At 39.7% G+C, this 22241-nt stretch overlaps 1 protein-coding gene across 5 annotated transcripts in view; it reads left to right on the top strand.

Annotated features, from left to right (window-relative positions):
* Window positions 1-22241, top strand: part of ULK4 (unc-51 like kinase 4) — a 235925-nt gene that overhangs the window by 168541 nt on the left and 45143 nt on the right. For 4 of the 5 annotated variants that reach the window (XM_033061515.2, XM_033061505.2, XM_033061533.2 and 1 more), the window contains exons 34-35: window positions 2217-2315; window positions 10308-10493. In XM_033061515.2, coding sequence (XP_032917406.1) covers window positions 2217-2315; window positions 10308-10493 — 285 coding nt within the window. Of the gene's footprint in view, window positions 1-2216; window positions 2316-10307; window positions 10503-22241 lie in introns of those variants that run through there. The other variant, XM_042779236.1, reaches the window with a different exon arrangement.

The raw sequence follows: 22241 nt of genomic DNA on the forward strand, positions 1-22241 counted from the left end.
ATTGATGGTTTTTATTTAGATTTAAAATTAAATCTGTTTGTTCAAAGCCGAATTCTGTTCTGGCTTTACTTGAATACAACACTTGCTTGATACACTGAAACCCCAGCTCCAGTTTTGTTTATCTCTTGTCAAAGTAATCTGCTTTGCTTTTAAAGGCTGATGAGTAACAAGGAGCAACTGGAAAACTGAGTTTTGAAGCATAGGTCTATTCTGTGCCCATATAATATTAATTTTAAATGGTGTTACTTGTCTTGGCTTACGTGTCTTGACCATACTCATCACAAAATCCCTAAGAGTTCTCCATCAGTACACATACCCTATTTAATGGTGGCCATTAGTTACTGGCTACATTGTGTTCCACTATTCATGTGTCACTAAATGCATCACAAATATTTTTCTTGGACTGGTTTTATAGAGATGTTTTGAATAAGATACCATTTAAATCAGAACTTGTAAAACAGAATCAAATCTTCTTGTATTTTCCATTTCTGAGGCTTAATTTGTCTTTTACAGATGGTAGTACCTTCACTTGAATACTTTTTATTCAGATATTTCATGTGTAAAGTGATAACCTTATCCAGTTGCATAGGCAATGCAGTCACCACTTTTCCATTGCACTTAAGTACTTCATGCCAGATGGTGCTGATACCTGTACCAAGGTTCAGGAGAAGAGTTTTCTCATTGTGGTCCAAGTACGTTCAGATTAATTTGCCCGTTTTGTTATATCTTCCAGAGTTGATCCATATTAGCTGAAGAGAATTTGAAATTTCAATTTGGTATATGGACTCTATCTTGTGACTCTGGCACAGGTTTACCAGGGAGGCTGTGGATGCCCCAACTCTGGCAGTGTTCAAAGCTAGGTTGAATAAGACGTGAGCAAACCTGGGAAACAGTGTGGGTGTGACTAGATGATCTTTAAGGTCCTTTCTAATCCCTAACATTCTGTGATTATATGACTCTGCAACTTAATATATGTTTAAGAATGGTATAGTGTGTATAATTTCTTTAGTACTGTTATTATTATTCATTCTCTTTCCAAAGACATTAATATATAAAAGTTTAAGAAAGTAAAAATCAGGAATCAAAGCATCCTGATGGAAGGTGTCCGTCTTTTGTGCACTAAAAAGAAAAAGCTGTTTTAAATTTTGCTGAAGTGAAGGTGGCTTACTTCCCTTTCTTCATTAATATAAACGTTCCAATTTTTGTCTTCTCTGTACTTTTTGTCCTTCTCGACCTTCAGCATTCCAGGTCATTTTGGTGAGTCTCAGAGATACACATACCAATGACTCCAGACTTATTGCCTGGAGAAATAACTCTTCAGTTCTCTTTTACTTAGAAATTCTTACCAAAAGAAAGGCATTATCCTTTCAGCTCATAAGTATGAACAGTGGAGTTTGAGCAGTAGTGGCACCTGTCTCAGGGAACTTGCTCCTCTGTTCACATAGCCAAATGAAAACTTCGAAGTATTACACTTGGACAGTGATTTTTAGGATTGAGCTATAAATGAAACCCAATGCAAATTATTTTTAAATGTGTTCTTTAGACAAAATGTTTGCTTTTTTTCCTCTAGCAGATTGACTGTATAGGGTCATGGTCCAAAGCTGGTGCTTTGCGGATGTAATGACATTTAATGAAAAATCCTTCTAGCTGACCTTTCAGGTGCCGTGGGGTAGGGATTGGTCATAAATAGCATTGCCTAGGAAAGTAGTATGTCTTGATGATGGGGGGATGACAGTGGTCAGAATTACAAGTAGAAACTGATCTTATTACTTGAAAACTTTATTATTCCTGTTCTAGAAATAATTTAAATTATAACATATTATGAATATTTCAGGATACAGAGTAAGGCAGACAGGCAAAATTCAGTAGTATTGCTGAGAATCCTAAATTTTCAGTCACCTTGATTACCTTGTTTTGAGTCATTTTTGAGTCATCTTTTGCACATACATTTTATTGCATTTTGCTGAACAGATGTCAGGTCAGTATATTGAGCCAGTACAGAATGGCACAGCAGCATGGGTCCTTTTGCTTTGTGCTTATTGTCACCGAGGGAGCATTGGGAGTTCATTGGGAGCACAGGAATACTTAATGTGAAAAAAGTGCATACGTCTCCTTCAAACTTCCATTCACACTCTGACCACTTAATGGAGCTAATTTGTTCCTCATAACAGAACAATCACCAAGGTTGCTTTTGGTTTCTTTTCTCTCTTGTTAAGGCACGGAAATCTGGCGCACGAGGGGACACACAGGCTGCCGAAGACCTTCTGCTTATCAATGAACCCCTGACAGACCTGATAAGCCGGCTTATTCAACTGGTGAGAGTTTGCTTGTTTGTAACCTTATGGAATGTTGCTAAAGTTGGAATTATGCAACTGAAACCAACATATTTGAGCACTATTTACTAGTTTTTAATTGTTTATAAGTTCCCATCTTATACTCTTAGCACTTTGTAAGAAGTTACAGGTCACAATGACTTGCAGGTTACCAGTGATGTCAAAGTAAGTCTGTCCAGAGCATAGAAGTGGGATGAGGAGCAGACTGCAGGTTCTCAGTTTGGATATGTAGAACCAGCATTTGTCCTTCAGAATAAACTAGTCACCACTGCATAGGAAAACGACGGCATTCAAAATTTGAAACTAATAGTACTGCTTCCTTTAGAAAAGTTAGTAAATGCAAAATTAGTTTATAGTGAGTGATGCATTTTAGTATTGTTTTCTGGGGCTGTTTTCTCAAGGGGTTTGTTTTATTTCAACATGATCCTGAGGGATTTATGAGTGGAAGTGGTCCCTGGTGATTTGTAATCATCTTTGAAGTGTGTCTCTTTAAAGGCAGTCCTTTGCAGGGTTTACTAGATTTCGCAGCGCTGCATTGAAATCTCCACAGACTGCTGCATTGTGGCCCTAATGCATCCCATCAGCTCAACCTCTGTCATGCAGAGATCTATATTTACTCTGTGTGTAATGGTTTGTAGTAGAGGAATGCTTCTTGAGCTGGACAATGCTTTTAGAGGCTTTATCAGCCTTTTAGTCAACATAAAGCCATTAAAATAGCATGTGAGAATTTCAGTGTATAACAGTATCCTTTCTGGGTTATTTCACTTAGGGATGTTTCAGATTCACTGTGTTCTCTTCTGGACCCTTTTTTTTTTCATTTAAATAGAGGATTTCGGGTTTTTTCTGATACCAGTACTGTGATCCTTCTACTATCTTTAACGCAGTCCATCATCATTTATTTTAGGGAAGTGTGTGGTTCCTTTTTTATTAATTTTTGGCATTATACTTGGTGCTAAGTCCTCCTTTGATGGATTTATTTAAACCAGCTATTGACAAAAGGTTTTTGGAAATGTTCTCTATATATCCTAAAACAAAGTGACTGAATTTCAACGATTTTATATTTCATCTTTATAAATTATTTTAATTTATTTTTTATTGATTTTTTTAAATCACTATGTATGATAAACAGTATGATGTGAAGAGACACAAATGTTCCTTTAAAATGAAACTAGTCAGAAATTTAAATTACATTAACTTTTTAAAGAACAGAAAATTAGAGGCCAAACTTTAACTCGGCCTATACCACCTGGAAGTCTTTTGTAAGTTTTTAATTAAAGGTTAGGATAATTGTATAGTTAGCATGTACTGATTAGACTGTGACTTGCCCTTGTATTTTAGAAGCATGGCTGTAAATTACCAGTGTGTTTTGCTTTGTTCTGTTCTTCTGAAGATTCCAGTTTGTTTAAAATACTTTCTCTAAATCTTCTGGTTTTAACATACAGGTAAAAGATAAAGATCATCAGTGCCATTTCTTTAGATAGCTAGCTAGCTAGCTAGCTAGATAGATAGATACATACATACATATGTACGTACTGTTTTGTACGTTTTGTTTTGTTTTCAGTTTTGTAAAGATTCTTGTGAGTGAGGGATTTTTTTTTGTTTGGATCTGTGAAGGTTATTTCAGCTAGGTTTGTTAAATTTGATTTTTCAAATATGTTTTTCCTATTGCTGTATTAAACATTTCCTGTTAAGCGTGGAAGAGTTTCAGCAATGGAATAATCATTTTAGCATTTAGGAACCACTTATTTAAAATGACTTATGCTTTAATCTCTTTAAATAGAAATAGATTATTTGTGAAGTCTAGAGCATGTCTCCAGATGTATGTGCTCCCTACCCTTCAAAATGCCTCAGGCCTACCTAAACTGAAATTCTGTGAAGGTACCAGTGGTGGTTCTCTGTATTCATTGAGCTGTATTGATGCATAACCTATTATTGCTGTTTTGAGGCATTCAGTTCTTTGTGAACTTCCTTTTCTGGAGATAATGAAGGTCTTAAATTTTGAACTAATTATTACTTTGAAATACTGAGTTAAAATTATTTTCTCTACTTTGCTATTTCTGCCTATCTTAGTGTATTTATAGTTTCTTATAGTCACTTACATAGTTTCCTAGTCACAGTTTCCTAGGTCTTAGTTTCCCACTTTCCTAGTCACACTGAGTAATTGTTTTCTCTCACTGAAACATATGTCCCTCAAGTAGATTATTATTCCATGTCTCATTTGCTTGCCTTTTTATTTTGCTCAAGTTCTACATGTTTTTCTCTCAATAATCCCTAAAAAAATTAATGAGAGTTAAACTTCAAAATGTCAAAAACTTTGAATCCATTTTTCCCTTCTGTAGTTGTGCTTTAGTCTGTCACTGAAGGCATAGCAAAGCAAGTTTCAGAAACCTAATTGCATTTAAATGAAATTTCAGAGATTTAACAATGCAAAAAGAGAAATGATTACAAACTCCATCCTGCAGGGAACACTGCAAATGTGGAGAATTCAGTATTTAATCCCAAGATTATTATTATGACCAAAATTGATCAGTAAGATGAAAAAAGTTGAGCGTTTAGTCTTCTCCTTGACAGTTTTGTGTTAAAAAGTAAATTACATTTACCTTTGTTGGGTAATGTTCCTTTTCTTAACATAAACATCATTTGAATATTATTCTTAAACCTACAGCAATTGTAGAACATACAAAACATCTTCTTATTTTTGATGTACCTATTATGCTGGGGAAAAAAATTACTTTTGAAAACATTCAGTGTGGACTTTCACAAAATTTCAGAAACCATGCCAGTACCTATAAAAGGAACTTTGTTTTCTGCAGGTCCTACATTCAGTTCCTATGTAGACCTTCCAGTTGTTTCTGGAGCCTACTAGACTGCCAGGAGAGAACTTTCCTTGACTTCTAGTGGAAGGCTTCGTCATTACAGTATCACTGGGAAAATTTACACTTGATTACTGTGTCCCATATGTTACTGTTGAAAGTCCAGTTAGTCATGTCCAAACGTGAAGAGGACAAATATGAAACCTCAGTGCACACAGATGAATGAGATGGTCTTTTCTAGGCATCTTTTGTCTCTATATTGCACTGACTCTAAGGCTGTGCCCAGATTTCGTTTTTAGAGTACGTGAAGTTATTTACTAATGAATGTTGAAAATGACTGCAGAAGATTACAGCTATAGAATTTTATTTCACATTTCTTTCTCTAGGAATACAGACTGTTTGATGCTCCAAGTGGAGGGACATACGTTTATATCCTGTATTTGAAGTATTGTCTCATATAGAGCTATCCTAAAACCCAAAAATTTCCAAAAAAACACACCAGAGGAAAGAAAATGTTGTTACATGCACAGAATTTCAGAATGGGGATTTAGTTTCTCAACAATTAGCCTAGATTAAAATGAAGTGAATATATATATATGTATTTTTCTCTGAGGTAGGAGAATGGCCCTAAGTAAAAATGCTATATTTATTTTTTAATTTAAAACTGTGCGTATTTACTAATAAGAATAGCATAGTAAAGCTAGCAGATTAATGGTGATGTTTTGCTTTTACATTTTGTATAATGTTTGCAAAATCATCTTCCCTATAGATCCCCATGGTGCTTTCTTTACAGCACATTCTGTAATCATATTAGTGATCTAATGAATATCTGTCTCTTATTGTAGTAAATTCTCTATGTGTATAACCTCATTAATGCACCGGAATAGTGTCCCCTCCGGGTAATCCAGGCAGTTTCATTGTAGCTCTAAAATTAGATGCTGTAACAATTCCAACGATGTGAAAACTGCCACTTCAGCTCAAATGATCACACGTTTCTTGCAGTGGTTTGCAATTCATGAACACACTGCAACTCAGTTTAAAATGATGGAATTTTTGAGAACAGATCGCAGAAATATTGATGTGCAACAACAGTAATCTTCCTGCTCTTCACCACATTAACTCTAAAATACACAGAACAGGTTCCATCTGGAAAGCAAAAGAAAATAGAATTTTATGTTATAAGCTTGTTTACAGGAAGTTATAACATGGCCATAAAAATTAAGCAAAACATTATATACTACTTTCATTGCACAGAAGTCTTGTCATGAGGTATTATTTTAAAATAAGTGAAAAAAAATCTACAGTTTTTGGTTAGAGAAAGACAGAATTGATGACCTTAGCTTTCCAGTGATTTATTTTAGGGTGCTGGATTGTCTTCAAGCTACACACTAGCCAAGAATATTAACAGCTGCAAGGAGAAGTACTGCTAACTTTTCTATCTTGCTGAAGGGCTGAATTCATAATCCTCTCTAAGACTGGTAAAGGAAAAGGAAACTTCATGTAATTATGAGATATTAAGGGACAGATACTCTTTTAAAGTGTTAGAATTGGTTTCTTCATGGGTTTCTACTCTCCTGAAAGAACAAAAACTATAAATGCATTTTAAGAAAATGTGCTTCATACAAAATTGAATTGTTCTGATTAGAAAAATAATCAGAATGCTGTTCCATCTACTTCAGAGATGAACCATCCATCTATATTCATTGTTGAACAACATGATTATGTTTTTCCTGTTCTTGTTAAACATGAGATATTATTTACTTGAAGGCTGAATTTTCATTCTTGGTTTTCTATATTTACAGATATTTATTCTATTTTCAGCCATTGTTTTTTTTGATATGGTTAATGTTCTTCAGATCCCCTACTCTTTATAACGAGTACTAACACTGACTGGCAGCCAGTGCTATATTTCAGCTTACAACTTTTGACATCTAAATCACTACTTGTCAGAAGTGAAACAGGAAAGTGGTGAGAGTTACAGAGAAAAGTGCTGATGTGGACATACTTAAATAGGGACATTGCTTAGAGTTCCTCTTCCACCTTCATTATTGATGGCTTAGACTGTAGTCCAATGCTTCTCATTCCCTCCAGAGTAAATATGGCCTTTCCTGTTCCAAGTTTATTTTTCTCTTCATACAAGACTTGTCCTGTTACTGTTTTGCCCTGAATTTTCCCAGGGCAACAGCAACTTGCTCCCCAAAGTCTAGTTAACATTGAAGCTCGAAGGGTCTCCGGGGAGGCAGAGGGGCAGAAGAGCCTGAGGTACAAGAAGGGATGAAAGACTTCATTGGCATTGGTGATTGAGTAATGTGATGTCATAACGGGCAGGTGTTGAGAACTGCAGAGTGATACTTAGAACATGGTCACTGAAAACCTGTGAGGAGCAAGACCTATATGATGCCAAGACAGATTGGATGGAAAATTCCTTTCACTGGATTGAAAGGGTTTGCCTTTCTCTTGTTGAGGAACAAAGAACAGCAACAATGATAAAAGATTGAGCATGCCAGGAGGAAAGAATCAAGGTTCAAGCAAGGCCACACACCCAAGCACAGCTCCTCCTCACCCAGGGCTAAGTGTACCACTGCCTCCCTAACTGGATGTTCCTGCTGCAATCAGCCTCCCTTGGGAATAATGCTAACCAGCTGGACTTGCTTATTTGCTTCTTTGACAATCATGGTGTTGGGAAGAACCACTGAAGTTTGTGGTGCTTTATGGATTTCTTCACAGATGTTTGTTGTAGGAGCAGTCCTCTATGGAGATTGACACCTTTCCACTCCTCTGATATTTCATGAATATCTTAGGAAAAAGCCTTGGGACCAGTTCCAAGTATAGCTGTTGTGATACTGACTAAACATAGAATTTTTGTGCCTGTGGAGCCCAGGGAATTGACCTCCACTGCAGTACCCAGGCGAGGATATATCTGACCAAAAATTTCATTGATTTTTCATTTTTTACATTTGTTTAGCCAACAAACATTTGGAAATTGAGCATAATCCTAGTGATTTTCTTCAGGGGTTGATTGATACAGCTGCCTACACTGATCTAGTAACTAACTTGGAATGCTGCTTTTAGAAGGTGTGAGAGACATACATTAAAGTAGCTGTCCCTCCTTGCATTTTATTTCAATGAAGGAAATAAAAGTTGTCTCAAAGCCCCAAGTGAAACCAGCGATTTTGTTTTTCAGTTTGTTAAGGATTAAAGATATAAATGGAACTGTAAGGCTTGTTACTATTTGTAGCTTTTCCTGCTTTTTAGCCTTGCTAATTGCATTGATGACGTTATTAGAGAAGTCTGGATGATGGAAAGGAAATAGATTGGCATTAGATTGGAATGAAGAAAAAAAATACAGCAAAACTGAGGAAGAAATAGTTGTTATGGTCCTGACACTTGCTTAGTATTAGGTCAAATAGAATATGATATGTCTTGGGGCTGTATATTCAGAGATTACATCTCAGTTCAGTCTGTTTTAAACAGCAACTCTATGAAGCTAGTAGAAAACAGGATTGTATTTGCATGCAGATCCCTTGGGAATTGCTAGTTGAATATTTGAGAGATGTTATGTTTAATGATGTGTTCACATTGCTTTGAAGTAACTGTATGGGTTTTCCTCAAAATGAAAAAGTTTAGGAATTTCATACTGCAGATTTAAAAAGTTATCATTATTGAAATGATTTGTCATATTTGGACAAATTATACAATTTTTCCCATTTATTGTTTGTAAGGATAATTTGTTTGCTGTACTTTAATCTGACTTCTTTGGTGTAAATAATACTTCCATAATTAGAAAAATGAATGGGCATTATGAGGTGTTTTTATACTTCCATACCTAATTGGTTAAGACTACCACTGACATTTTGTTCAGGTCATAGATTATAAGGTGAGAAAAAACTATTGCAATGATTTAGTCAAGGGTTATGTATGGACAGGACTTTCCGAAATTAATTCCTCATTCGAGTAAATGGTCATGTTATTTTTTAGAAATAAAAAACATTTTTGTGATATTTTAATTGCCTTTGATGGAGAATCTGTCTCAGTTCTAAGAAAGTTGTTTCAGCAGTTAATCATTCTTATTAAAGAGAGAAAGAACAAAAAGGAAATCAAAGTATTATCCTTCTTCTAATCTGTATTGTTTTCCTAAAGTTTTAAGCTATCATCGCTTATCAGTTTTCAGGTAAAGGAATTAACCTATCCTCAGCCTGCTTTTTCCCACATATGATTGAGAGGATATGATCAAGTTCATTTTAACCCTGCCTCTGATATGCTATAGACACGGAATTCCTCAGTTCTTGGCCTTACATTTTCCAGTCTGTGGTCCTCTTGCCTGTTCCCAAGAAAACTATGATTTTTTTTCACTAGCATTTGTGAACTCTCTGTGCTCACACTAGACATTGCGTTCCTGTTGTCATTCCAAAATGTTATTGTCAGAGCCAAATACAGGCCTAATATAATATCTATACTTGTTATTTCTAGATTTTACTTTCAGGAAATACAGAAATCATTTTGATCATGATGTCATATTGTCAGGAGCTTGTTTAAAGATGATCTCTAGTCTTGTCCCTTAATCTTTTCTGTAACTTTGCTTTCCAGGAAAGAATTTTCCATCCTTTTGCTAGGACCTGCTGCAGTGTCTGATCTTCAAAGGAGTGCAGAAAAGTTAGAATTCAAGAAAATATTTAAAATCTTCAAAATGTACATCCTAATTTGGCTACTTAAAATCCATTAAATAACTAGATAGCTTGTGCTCTGCCTCAAGAAGCTTGATTCAGTAATAATTAAATGAAATTTTATGGTGTGCATGATGTAGAAGATTAGACATCATGGCTATAATGATACTTTCTCCTATTACTGCTTCTGTTGAAAGTAGAATAAAATAACATAGTTGGGAGCAACATTTCTGATGATGATATGATGTCACTCTAGATAGAACACTTAACAGACAGAGGGCAGATATTGTTATATTGCTGCTTGAGAGTAAATATATTTTAATTATATTTTCATCACTTTTTAAAGCTTATTTTACTGGAATTTTAAGTCAATCAACTAGAAATGATTGTTTCCTGTCACAATGCAAATGCTAGTGCTCTTCCAAATCCCCAGTGAAACGCAACTTTTCTGAAACTGGAATTTGATTTTTGTTTGTTTATTTTTTATTCATTTTTAGCTTCCCAGTGAAGATCCTGAAATATTTTTCAGTGCATCACAGTGCTTATTATTGCTGGTTCAGCTGTATGGTGGGAGCAATCAGGAGAGTATATCTCCAGAAAACATGCACAGCTTTGCTGAAGTACTGAAGGCCAAAAACGATCCAAAAGAACTCAAGATTTTATTGAAAATTATGAAGAGACTGGTGAGTTGACATCCAACCATTTTCAAAGTCTCCACGTTTCTTTTATGTAATTTGATAATTTTGAGGGCTGTTTTTTTGCCTCATTAAGGAAAAAATATTTTAAAAGTTGATTTCACTTTTCTGGAGAAGATAGCTTTCTACACTTAAAACCTTAAAAAAATGATTGTAGGAATTCTCCTTTTTCAGTTAACCATTCAACTGTTTAAATAACTCATGCTATTTTTGTATTTGTTTAGTAATTGAGCTCTATAAGGTATTGAAACAATTTTCTGAATGCCTTCTGAAAGAACTAACCTTGTAGCATTAAGTATCTGTTCAGACACATTGTGGTTTATTTCACAGTGAATAAAAGGCTATTTTGTACTTGGAATAGGTTTGTTCGTGGACTGTTGACTCCTCATTCTCACGGAGCTATGGGGACGACTTGTGCTGGAGTGTCTGTAATGTAGAGAGCTAGGCAGTGGGAATCATGCAGGGGTTTATTCTGGTGATGTTATTGACACATAGGAGGTTCACTTCTGTCCTGCTCCAGCACAGAGGAATGATAGCAGGTACCTTTCAGGTACCTTAAGAAGGAAATCTTTTGGTATCTGTAGCATTCTCTCAGGTGACACTATCAGCTTTTATCTTGAAGTGTCATAATAAGAAGCTTTGTCTGCATTGTCAACAACCTTTGCTTTTCACTCTCCAAAAGCAGGAGCTTTGAGTTAAAAGAAGGTAACTGCCCCAGTGTAAAAGGCAGGAGATTCTTCAGTTTTGCCAGTGCAGTGCTGACTACTAGAGTAAGACCATAATCCATGGCAGCAGGAGTTAAAAGGAAGCAACTCCCTCACAAAGATTTCAGAGATCCTGTCGTCTTTCTCCTGTATACTGTACTTATATCACAGGAAAGTAAACACCATACCCTTCTTCCCTGTTTTGCCCAGTCCTGTTTTATCCTGAAAGAAGCATGAATATATAAAATGGAAGTTGATATGATGTTTAAAATTCTAAAGATACTTTCTATTGATTTTAGCTTGTACCTCGGCTTCTCTTTCTGAGTAATTGTTGTGATGTGTAGAACTGGCTTTTGCTTTTCTCCAAAAGCAATATGAGTAAAACATGTGAGGGAAGGGAAGAGAAATGAGGCTGCAATATGCATACCTAGACTATTTCATTTTAGCATAGTGACAGACCTGTTTATTTCTTTCCATTTTGAAGCCTAGGATTCAAAAGTTGATCTAGTGTGCAGGACACTAAACACAGAAACTTCTATGGACTATTTTAAGAGAACAAAGCTATGCTGTCACCTTTTCAACCTTGCAAGTTCCTGTACTTTAAGTTCCAGTTCTCTCCTTTGTATATCTGGTACATGTTATTTATAACATCAGGCATAGATTTTCTGTAATTATTGTAATGAGATCATATGATTTCTTTTGAAAGCAGGGTTCATAGATAATTTGACAGATTATTTAATAAATCATATGATGTTATTTCTCTAAACCTTAGAAAGTCCTGTACAGAGGCGATTATTATCTTGTCAAAATTGTCAAATTCAAAAAAGACTTTGAAATCTACTCATATGTATTTAAGAAGAATTCAGCCCACATCTGCTGAATTTGAAGCCTAGTGCAGTGTTGGTTTTTTTGGTTTTTTTTTAATATCTGAGCAATATTTAAATAGAGATCAGTATATGCACCGATTTTGATTTTTGCCAGTCAGTGCTTATACAGAGCAACTTTTCAGTTTGTGGTTACATTGACTTTCCTGGTACAGGCACAGGTATTGCTTCTGTAAGACAGGAATGTACAAAAAGAGCTCCAAGTGGTTATGCTTCAGGTGCCTTTATAGCATGTATTGCTGGAAATATGGAAGGGCATAGCAGTGTGACTGCTTAACCTTTTTTCAAGTGTTTTATATGACTGCAGTGAGCCAGTGGAGGTAAATATATAGATTTCAGAGTCTTCAGTTTAAGGCATAGCAGAGGATTTGTTAATGTGCAATATGACCTTACCTTGATGAAATGGAATCTGGTATCTATATGTTATTATAACTTAATGATTAAACCACTATGTTTAATCTCCAGTGGGTGGAAGGTTTTTTGAAAAAAAGTTGGAGATTTGAGTTTGTTGTTTTGTTTTTTCAAGTTTTTTGGTCATTGTCAAATTAAAACAGCAAACTGACTGCAGGGCAATATAAACTTCTTGCAGCACTTTCTTCACTAATTTTTTCTTACAATTTTGTTGCATACATTTCTTAAACAGAAATAAAGATATAGGCCGGAGTCTGTACAGACTTGATACTGAAATCACTATAAGCATACCCTTTTATAAGCTTTATTTTGCTGTAAAAAGGATTCATTAAGAGAGAAAATATGCTTTGAGCTAGCTTCTGTAACTTTGTGAGTAAAGGTCATCTAAAAGCTTTAAAGAGGCAGGACTTTTTTCTTTCTGTTTTCTTTATAATTACCTCTTGGCTTTCAAAGCTTTGGGCTCTGTCAAGCACAGGTTAACCGTTGGGGTTTTTTTTACAAGAATGTTCTCTCACTGACACTGATATAAGGAACAGACACTGAATAAAATTGTTGATTCAAGGAGCAGGGTTTGGAGGGATTTTTTTCTTCAGCCTTTGCACTCTCTTGTTCTGATTGCTTCATCTTGGGTTAGACAATGCTGATATTGAGATATACTTCATCTTTTTAGAAGCATTTTTGTAACTGATTGATGACACCAGAAGAGTAGTCTCTTACTTTTTTAGTTCTGGAAACCTCTCCTGCCACTATCTCGTCATTCCATCTCTTCTGTGAAGATATGGTGCTTCTTTTTATGAGATAAAAAGTAAATTACCTAGTAAATTACCAGTAAATTGCCTAGATCAAAATATTTTTTTTTATGAAGCAGAAGTTGTTTTCATTTAGGAAGCAAGTAGTTGAGGTTTCCCTGCTTTACTGAGAAGTTTTTAATTTCTTTTTTTTTTCCCCAGAGGAAAAAATATCCCTGCTATTCCAATTAATCATCTAGTATGTAGTAAGGCTTTTTTAATAGAACTAGCCAATATCTTTCTATTGGACACATAATCCCTGTGGGATTACGGCTCAGTACTCGCAGATAAATTATTTCAGCTTTCAGAATACTCTTCTTTACTTCCATGTAGTAATAAGGAAAAATTCCTCTAAGAAAAATAAGTAAATGTTAGGCTATCTGCACTAATAGTGAAGAGGGAACTTTTGTTCCATGACTTTACCCTTATATACTAGTCAGAAAGGATATTGAGTTCTACCTCAATCACAGCTCTTTCTTCTGATTGTCTTTCTAGAATCTCATTTTCACTAATTTCTGTTTCATGAGTGTCAAGAAGTTTTTCATCTTTATATTTTTGTGAACAGCTATGACATTTATGATGTCATCTGCATGTCCTACATCCCGTTGGGATATGTATAAGGATTTCTCAAATAATTTTAGGCTGTAAAGACATTGAGGGTACAATGATAATGCATGAACTGTGGCAAAATTCCATAACATTCATTAGTTTCATTGTAGGACTATTGAACTCTAATTTGATTTCTCTGCCAATCTGAGCCACAGCAAGAGCATCACTGTGTACCTGCAGGCAAATTTGTTACCCTGTTTCAAATGTTCCAAAGCCTGGGGAACCACTGATCACTAGGTCTAAGATGTCATTCAAATAGTAGGGTCCTTAAGTGTTTCTGTCATGTAAATTAGCAATTATAACATCCTCAGTTTTATACAAAGATCTACTGCATTTACTCCTCTTGAATAGACAGATCAGTGTTTGTATGTAAAAATATACATGTATATTTTTACTGCAATAGGTCCCAGATTAGATCCTTGTTATATTACAGTAATTTCACGAATACAAGCCGCACTGAGTGTAAACCGCATCTCTGGGTGTTGGCAAATATTTTGTTCTTTGTCCATAAATAAGCCGCACCTGAGTATAAGCCGCTCTGTCGTTCGCAGCAAGGACCCGCTTGCAACAAAGTTGCCAATTAGTAACAGAACCGCGGCAGGGCAGGGTTTACTGGCTCGGTTCGGGCTGTGCAGGCTCGGCCCGCTCGGGGCTGCCGACGGGGCCAGGTGGCCCAGCCCGGCGCTGCCACTCGGTGGGGCCACTCGGGGCCGACTGCGGCCTCTGGGCTCGCTCGCCCTGGCCCAGCGCTGCCCCGTGGTGGCACACAGGGACGGAGCCCCCCCCGCTCCCGCGGCGGCAGAGGTGGGCGGGGACAGAGCCCCCCGCCTCCTCCCCGAGTCGCAGCGATGGCAGCACGGGGCCGCCGCTGCCTCCCCAAGCCACAGCAATGGCAGCACAGGGCCCCCGCCACCTCCCCGGTCCGCGGCGATGGCGGCACGGGGCCCCTGCCTCCTCCCCGGTCCGCGGCGATGGCGGCACGGGGCCCCCCCGTTTCTCCCCCGGGCTGCAGCAGAGGAGGGAAGGAGAGAGCTCTCCCGCCTCTCTCCCCGCCCCGCCATGCTGCCTGCAGGGAGCCAGGCTCCACCCATGGTGCAACAGAGTAACAATTTGTAACAATCGCGAAATGCCGGCTTTGCAACTGCTCAGCTCGGCACCCTGGCTGGCACTTTCTGATGTTGTAAATGTCAGAAAATTATTCACATATTAGCTGCTCCTGAGTATAAGCCGCATTTCCAGTTTGGGAGCAAAATCTTAGTCAAAATGATGTGGCTTGTATTCGTGAAGTTACTGTAATCCCTGATCATGCGTTATGAAGACATTTAGAGCTTGGAGAGATACACAGTCCAAGTACATAAATGTTTGATTTAGAGTAGCAGTTCTGCAATCCCTCAGTAAATAGAACTTCTTGCTGGAGATTGGCTCCTCAGTAGATTCCCACTAGTACATCTACAGAGAATGTCACTCAAAGAAGGTGAAGCAAAATCCCAAGAGTTTCTCCCATAGCATCCCTTTTGCAGCTGCATCTCCTAGGACTCAGCACCAGAAGGAAGTGTTTGTGCATCAGTTCTCAGAGGTGTCTGTTTCCCATGGTCTTAAAAGGCTGCAGAAACCTGTTGGTGTACCTCCTGCCAGGGAATACAGTGCTCAAATAATCTCAAATTAGCTGGAGAAAACTTTTTATGCATCTTAATCCTGATCTGAATCTTTTAAGTGGCCTGTGATTAATTTCATTAGTTGCTAAGATAATCCATAATATTCCATTGCTCTAAGGAATAATTTTATGACAGCTATGTTTGTTAGACTGTGAACACAGTGCTCACTTATGGGTTGCTGACATGTATAGGTATACTCACTATAAACAACAAGTTTTCTTGAAATTATACATATTTTTAAAATTCGGGTGACTCTTACAAGAACAATTTCTGTCTTTCTTTAGTGTTAATCTCTTACTTTCAAGTTGTTACCAAGCCTGCACCCCTTCTTTATAGACAATCTTTTGTTGGCTTCAATCTACAAGAGTAACGTCCTTAAGATATTGCCTTTGTATATATGTTAAAAGGGAGCATTTCATTATATACGAACAAATAGGAAGAGGCTAATCTGCATTAGGATACATTATCCAGATTGTAACAGGATGTGTTGCTGAAAATCCTTTAAAATAACTACATGAGAAGGAAAATGCACCTTCACCCTTCCTGCTGTGTGGTGAAGCTCCTTCTGTTTGTACATTCAGGGAGGACTTTTTTTAATAGTTTTAATGAAATTGGAGAGGATCTTCAGAGATGAGAAGTGGGAATGCCTCTAGCTCCCACAGTGACTTGGCAGTCTTCTGTTGTGGTGCTTTCAGGCCTTGCCATACCCTGATGCAGGGGCAGCAAGCAGGGTGATGAAATTGCCCTGTCTCCAGGGGCAAGTGAAACTGTTCTCCCCTCCTCCTCCACTGGGCTTTCATCTTACAAAGTAAGCTTGTAAGTATGGCTTTTTGAGTTTTGCCTATGGTTTGACCAAAATACAATCTAGTGACAGTTTTAAAATAAAAAATATTACAATGCTCCTGATGAATATGAACAGTCTGCAGAGGTATTTGTGAGTTAGATTGTTGGGCCAGGCCATTGCCATTGCTCAAGGAGCAGTATGTTCAATTTTACAGCGAGGGTTTGAGAAAATTTGGTTTAAATTACAGTAATTTCACGACTATAAGGCGCACCCTTTCGACTAAAATTTTCCCTCGAACCCGGAAGTGCGCCTTATAGTCCGGTGCGCCGTATCTGATGTACAAAGTTGCAAAATTTGCCAAACTCAGAAGTGTGAGCTGTGAGCCGTGGGAGGAGCCGGCAGTGCCACGGCAGCTGGATGGAGGTGGGCCCAGGGGCCCGCGGCACCACCCCTCCCGGGTCCAGGCAGTCCCAGGGGCCCATGGCTGCCGGGTGAAGGCAGGCCCGTGGCCCACGGTGCCACCCCTTCCGGGTCCAGGCAGTCCCGGGGGCCTATGGCTGCTCTCACAGCGTGCGGCTCTTGCAGCTCACGGCTCGGCTCGTGCCTCGGCTTGTGGCTCAGTGCACGGCTCTCGCGACTCAGCGCACGGCTCTCGTGGCTCAGCATGCGGCTCTCACGGCTCAGCACATGGCACTCACAGCTCGTGCTTCTGGGTTGGCAAATTTCCGCATTTTGTCCATATATAAGGCACACCGGATTATAAGGCACACTCCTGGGTTTCTATCAAAATTTTAGTCAGAAGGGTGCACCTTATAGTCGTGAAATTACTGTAATTTAAAGAAATTCATTGTTTGATGGACATGGTTCTCTGTGCAGCACTTCATTGTTTACCAGAATCAAAATTGAGCCAATATTGATTAATTTATCTGAGTAATTTGGATTTTTTTGTTGTGTAAGTCTTACTGAAGCTTTGAAATTTTGGTTCAGTTTGTAATGTCATATTCGCTCTAGCAAATGCTCATGGAAATTAAATACTGTACTCCCACCATTAAAACCTGATAGAAGATATTTTTAAGCTTAGTAAAACATTTTCAGTAGTTGGGAAGAAAAACAATTAATCAGTGTGATTTTTGTATAATCAAAATTTAATAATATTCAGATTTGTTGTCATGCATTCTACAAGCAATACCAGCTTCTAAGATATGTATGATTTCATCTATAATTATATACTTGCTTTTAAGGATAATGTAGCTTTTCAAGAAACACTTTAAAATTCTGCATGTAAATGTTATTTGTATGTCTAGTAATACTTAGGATATCCAGATGTGACAGGGATGCTGAAGTTGATTTACATTTGAGATCCCATGGCATTTTTTATAGTACTATACATTGTTTATTTTACCTGGCCTAACTAGATTCTGACTGTTGAAATCCCAGACACGGTTTTTCACTATAACTCTGATAAGAATTTTCATTTTTAGTCTGAAATTATTAGGTACTCTTTTACCTTAGGGGCATGTGCGTGTTTCATCTGTGTACCTGGCTTATGGAGTTTGTGAAGGGCTAAATTCAGGCTCACTTATACTTTGAGAAACTCATGGAGTGCTTTCAGGATGCTGAGTAGTAGGACAGTGTCTTAGTAGTGTACTTGACTTACTCTTTTTTTGACATTTGCATTCTATGCTTTCTATTGGAAGAGAGGAAAGAATAGTTTGTTATTTAGATTTACACACTTGGTTAGAGCCGTGGTAGAATTCTAATAGGCCTTTTCCATTTCTAATGGCCTTTCTTTTAATTTACCTTTTTGATTTTACAATAACCTTCTTTCAGTTTGCCAGAATTCTTAAGCACAGTATTCTAAACTTAAATACTGATAGGGTTTATTCCAGTTTTTATCTTTCTGTCTTATGAAATGAAGCAGAGTAAGTATTCCTGAGTAAGTCTCAGTGACTGATTCCAGAGTCCCTGGAATTCTTATCTTCTTCCATCTTGTCACTTTGGATCCTGTCCAGAAGCTCTGTAGCTGATAGCAGATTGCAGAAAACTTGGCTATTTTTTGACCCAAAGCACTAGATAATACAGGAATGCTCTACTAGTTTGGTTTTTTTTTTAAGCAAATATTTAAATCTTGATAAGATTTCCAGGGTTGTGGAATCAGTTATTTCTGCCTACATCAGAATGCTTTTCTGCTGTGTGAATTTAGTACATCTCTGACTATATTTGCTGCATCAAATGAGATGTAGAATAATATCAGTTCTGTGGCTGAGAAGACTAGGATAGTAAATGGTTGGGCTACTAATTCACTTTATGTGATATGGTTTATATCCCTCTGTATCTGTAATTACAAACACAATGTATTTCCTTTTTTGTATCCATCTTGGGATACTCTTAATTCAAAATGTCAAGAAATTTGTAGCAACCATGAGAATCAAAATTTTTAATTTTAATTGGATCTAAGGTGAGAGGTTTTTGTTTTGGCTTGGTTTGGTTTTTTAACTGCTGATTATTGGAGCCCCAAAGCCTGTTGTATCAAAACTACTAGGCTTCATGGAACCTGTGCTAAAATCATGGTCCTCAGAGAACATTTTGTTTAAGAGAATCTATCAATGCCAATCAAATAGAACTGAATTATTAAAAATCTTCTCTTAGCTTGAATTTTAATACCAAGTTGCACATAATTCCATGTTCTGTAGCATTAATGAGAGCATATAATCTGTAGATGCTGCTTTCATTATTATTATAACTGAATTTCATTAGTCTGTAGATTGGGACCTTATTGTGATTAGCTCAATCCAAACAGAGTAAAAAATAATTTCATGATCCAGAGAACAATCCAGCTTTTTTCCTGTATTCAAAATAGGATCAAGGAATGGCCTGAAAGTGACTCTCCCTAATAGGAAATATTTTGACTCAAAATGACTGTTCTGGGTAAAACAGATCATGGAGCAATGATCAGTTCTGTGCAAGCAGATATGAATGTTTGACTGTTGATTACTAATGCAAAAGAATCTTCATTTTATTAAAAATCCAAATTCCTATGGTCACAGGAGCATTTTAAAATCCTTCATGTGATTTTAAAAGTCTTCATGTGAAGTTACTACCAGAAACTAAAAGAGCTTTGGAAGATTTTGGTTGCCAGTGTTGAAGATGAGATGTAGTTATATGTAAAATGGTTTACTGTTGCTTTTTGCAAACTTACGTTGCAAACACTTCAAAAAGATCTCCCTTTTTCATTACATCCATTCTCTTACTCAGTCTTCTTGCTGACAAATCTACTAAAAGTGAAATAGTCTGCTACATTTCATTGTGTCAGGAAATGTTTAACTAGGATATACAAGGATGAAATCTAATGTGAGAATTAGATTCCCTACTGAAGACGAGTGCTCCGTCCTTTGACTTCTAAATCACCTAGTAGTGGACAATTAGAATAAAAGGTCTTGACATAACTTCTTTTTTAACCTTTGTTGCTCCCTTGTTTTCCTTGGCAGTGTTTCTTTCCATCTAAACATTAAAACTATTGAAAAAATCAATCGATTTTTAAAATATATTTCAACTTACGTACTTTAACAAGGCATCCAACAAACATTACCTGTGTTTCCCTTGTCTGTATCCTTGCTCTCTTCATCTTGTAAGGCTGGAGCATTGCTGAAAAGCTGGTATTTTTCAAAATGTTGCCATTAGCAAATTTGCAGGTCATACAGAGATTGAGTTTAAAAGCAGTGTGTGGATGCAGATAAACGGAGAATGATTTCATTGGAGAGGGAGACAGTCCTTGGCCATCAGGCTGTGAAGACAGGGGATTCTGAGGCATGTAAATTAGGCAAAGGAGACAAAAAACCTTGCAGGGAATTTCAGATATAAGTTGTTTACCTGATGGAAATTGTGAGTGAAAATATAGAAGTAGAACAAAGGTATGCTGGTCATGCCAGTGAGACCAAGCAATATGACCATTTAGAGCAAAATGAATGCACTGTTTAAGAAGTTAGAGATTGTTGGAAAGATCAAAGATGAAAATTACAGTAATTTCACGACCATAAGGCGCACCGGACTATAAGGCGCACCCCCCGGGAGTTGGTAAATTTTGCAACTTTGCAGATCAGATAAGGCGCACCAGACTATAAGGCGCACTTTTTTTTTTTTTTTTTTTTTTTTTTTTAGCGAGGCTCCGCCCCCAGCTCCCCCAGCACGATTGCTGGCCAAGGCCCCGCCCCAACCCGGCAGCCATTGGCCCCCGGGCCTGCCTGTATCCGCCATTCCGTGCGGCATCCCCGGGGCCAGGGAACGCCTGCCACCGCTCCGTGCGGCGTCCCCGGGGCCGGAAAATGCCCGCCGCCGCTCCGTGTGGCGTCCCCGGGGCTGGAAAATGCCCGCCGCCGCTCTGTGTGGCGTCCCCGGGGCCAGAGAAAGCCCTCCACCGCTCCGTGCGGTGTCCCCAGGGCCGGGGAACGCCTGCTGCCGCTCCGTGCGGCGTCCCCAGGGCCCCGCTGCTCCGGAGTTCCCTGGTGCTCCGGGTGCCCCCATGTCGGCGGGCTTGCCCCGCGCCGCCACTGCCCTGCCTCCCATCCCTCGCTCGGCTCGGCGCACTGCGGCCCCGTCGGCCCCTATCAGGCTGTGGCCCCGCTGCCGCCAGCACCGCAGCCCCGCTGGTTGCGCCTGCCCCTATCAGCTGTGGCGCCGCTGCCCCCAGCACTGTGGTCCCGTCGGCTCAGGCCTCTGCGCACAACAAAGTTACAAAGTAGTAACACCTCCCTGCCCACGCTGCTCCCGGTACCTGGGGCACCCAGGGCCGCCCCCTGCCTTCCTACCCTTGCTGCTCCCCGTGCCAGGGGCTGCCGGGGCCACCCCCCGCCTTCCAGTCCACGCTGCTCCCTGTGCCTGGGGCCGCCGGGGGCCACGCCCCGCCTTCCAGCCCGCACTGCTCCCTGTGCCTAGGGCAGCCCGGGGCCGCCCCCCGCCTTCCAGCCCGCGCTGCTCCCGGTGCCTGGGGCCGCCGGGGGCCGCCCCCTGCCTTTCAGCCTGCACTGCTCCCTGTGCCTAGGGCCGCCGGGGGCCATGCCCCACCTTCAAGCCCGCACTACTCCCTGTGCCTAGGGCAGCCCGGGGCCGCCCCCCGCCTTCCAGCCCGCGCTGCTCCCGGTGCCTGGGGCCGCCGGGGGCCGCCCCCTGCCTTCCAGCCCGCGCTGCTCCCCGTGCCAGGGGCTGCCCGGGGCCGCCCCCCGCCTTCCAGCCCGCGCTGCTCCCGGTGCCTGGGGCCGCCGGGGGCCGCCCCCTGCCTTCCAGCCCACGCTGCTCCCCGTGCCTAGGGCCACCGGGGGCCACGCCCCGCCTTCCAGCCCGCACTGCTCCCTGTGCCTAGGGCTGCCCGGGGCCGCCCCCCGCCTTCCAGTCCACACTACTCCCGGTGCCTGGGGCCGCCGGGGGCCGCCCCCTGCCTTCCAGCCCACGCTGCTCCCTGTGCCTGGGACTGCCCGCGGCTGCCCCACCATGGCTACTCGGCGCTCCCGTGGCGCCGCCCCCCCTCGCGGCTCTCACTTCCGGGGTGGAAAATTTTGCAACTTTGTAGATCAGATAAGGCACACCGGACTATAAGGCACACTTCCGGGTTTAGGGAAAAATTTTAGTCATAAGGGTGCGCCTTATAGTCGTGAAATTACTGTACTTCAGAAGTGTCAGACAAAGCATAAGTACAGTGGAAGAAAGCAAAATACTTAATTTTTTTTCCTTGATATCTCATCCATCTCATGGTTGGTTAATGCATTTGTTAACAAGTACTGCTTCTAAGGGTCCCCAACAGAGAGCCCATGCTCAGAGGCTAATCCCTGGGAATGATAATCATATCTGCACTTTATGAACATGATGCTGTACAATTTCACATGACTCTGGTCTATGTAAATGTTTTGA

This window comes from Catharus ustulatus, chromosome 1 (assembly GCF_009819885.2).
Source record: "Catharus ustulatus isolate bCatUst1 chromosome 1, bCatUst1.pri.v2, whole genome shotgun sequence".
Lineage (NCBI taxonomy): Eukaryota > Metazoa > Chordata > Aves > Passeriformes > Turdidae > Catharus > Catharus ustulatus.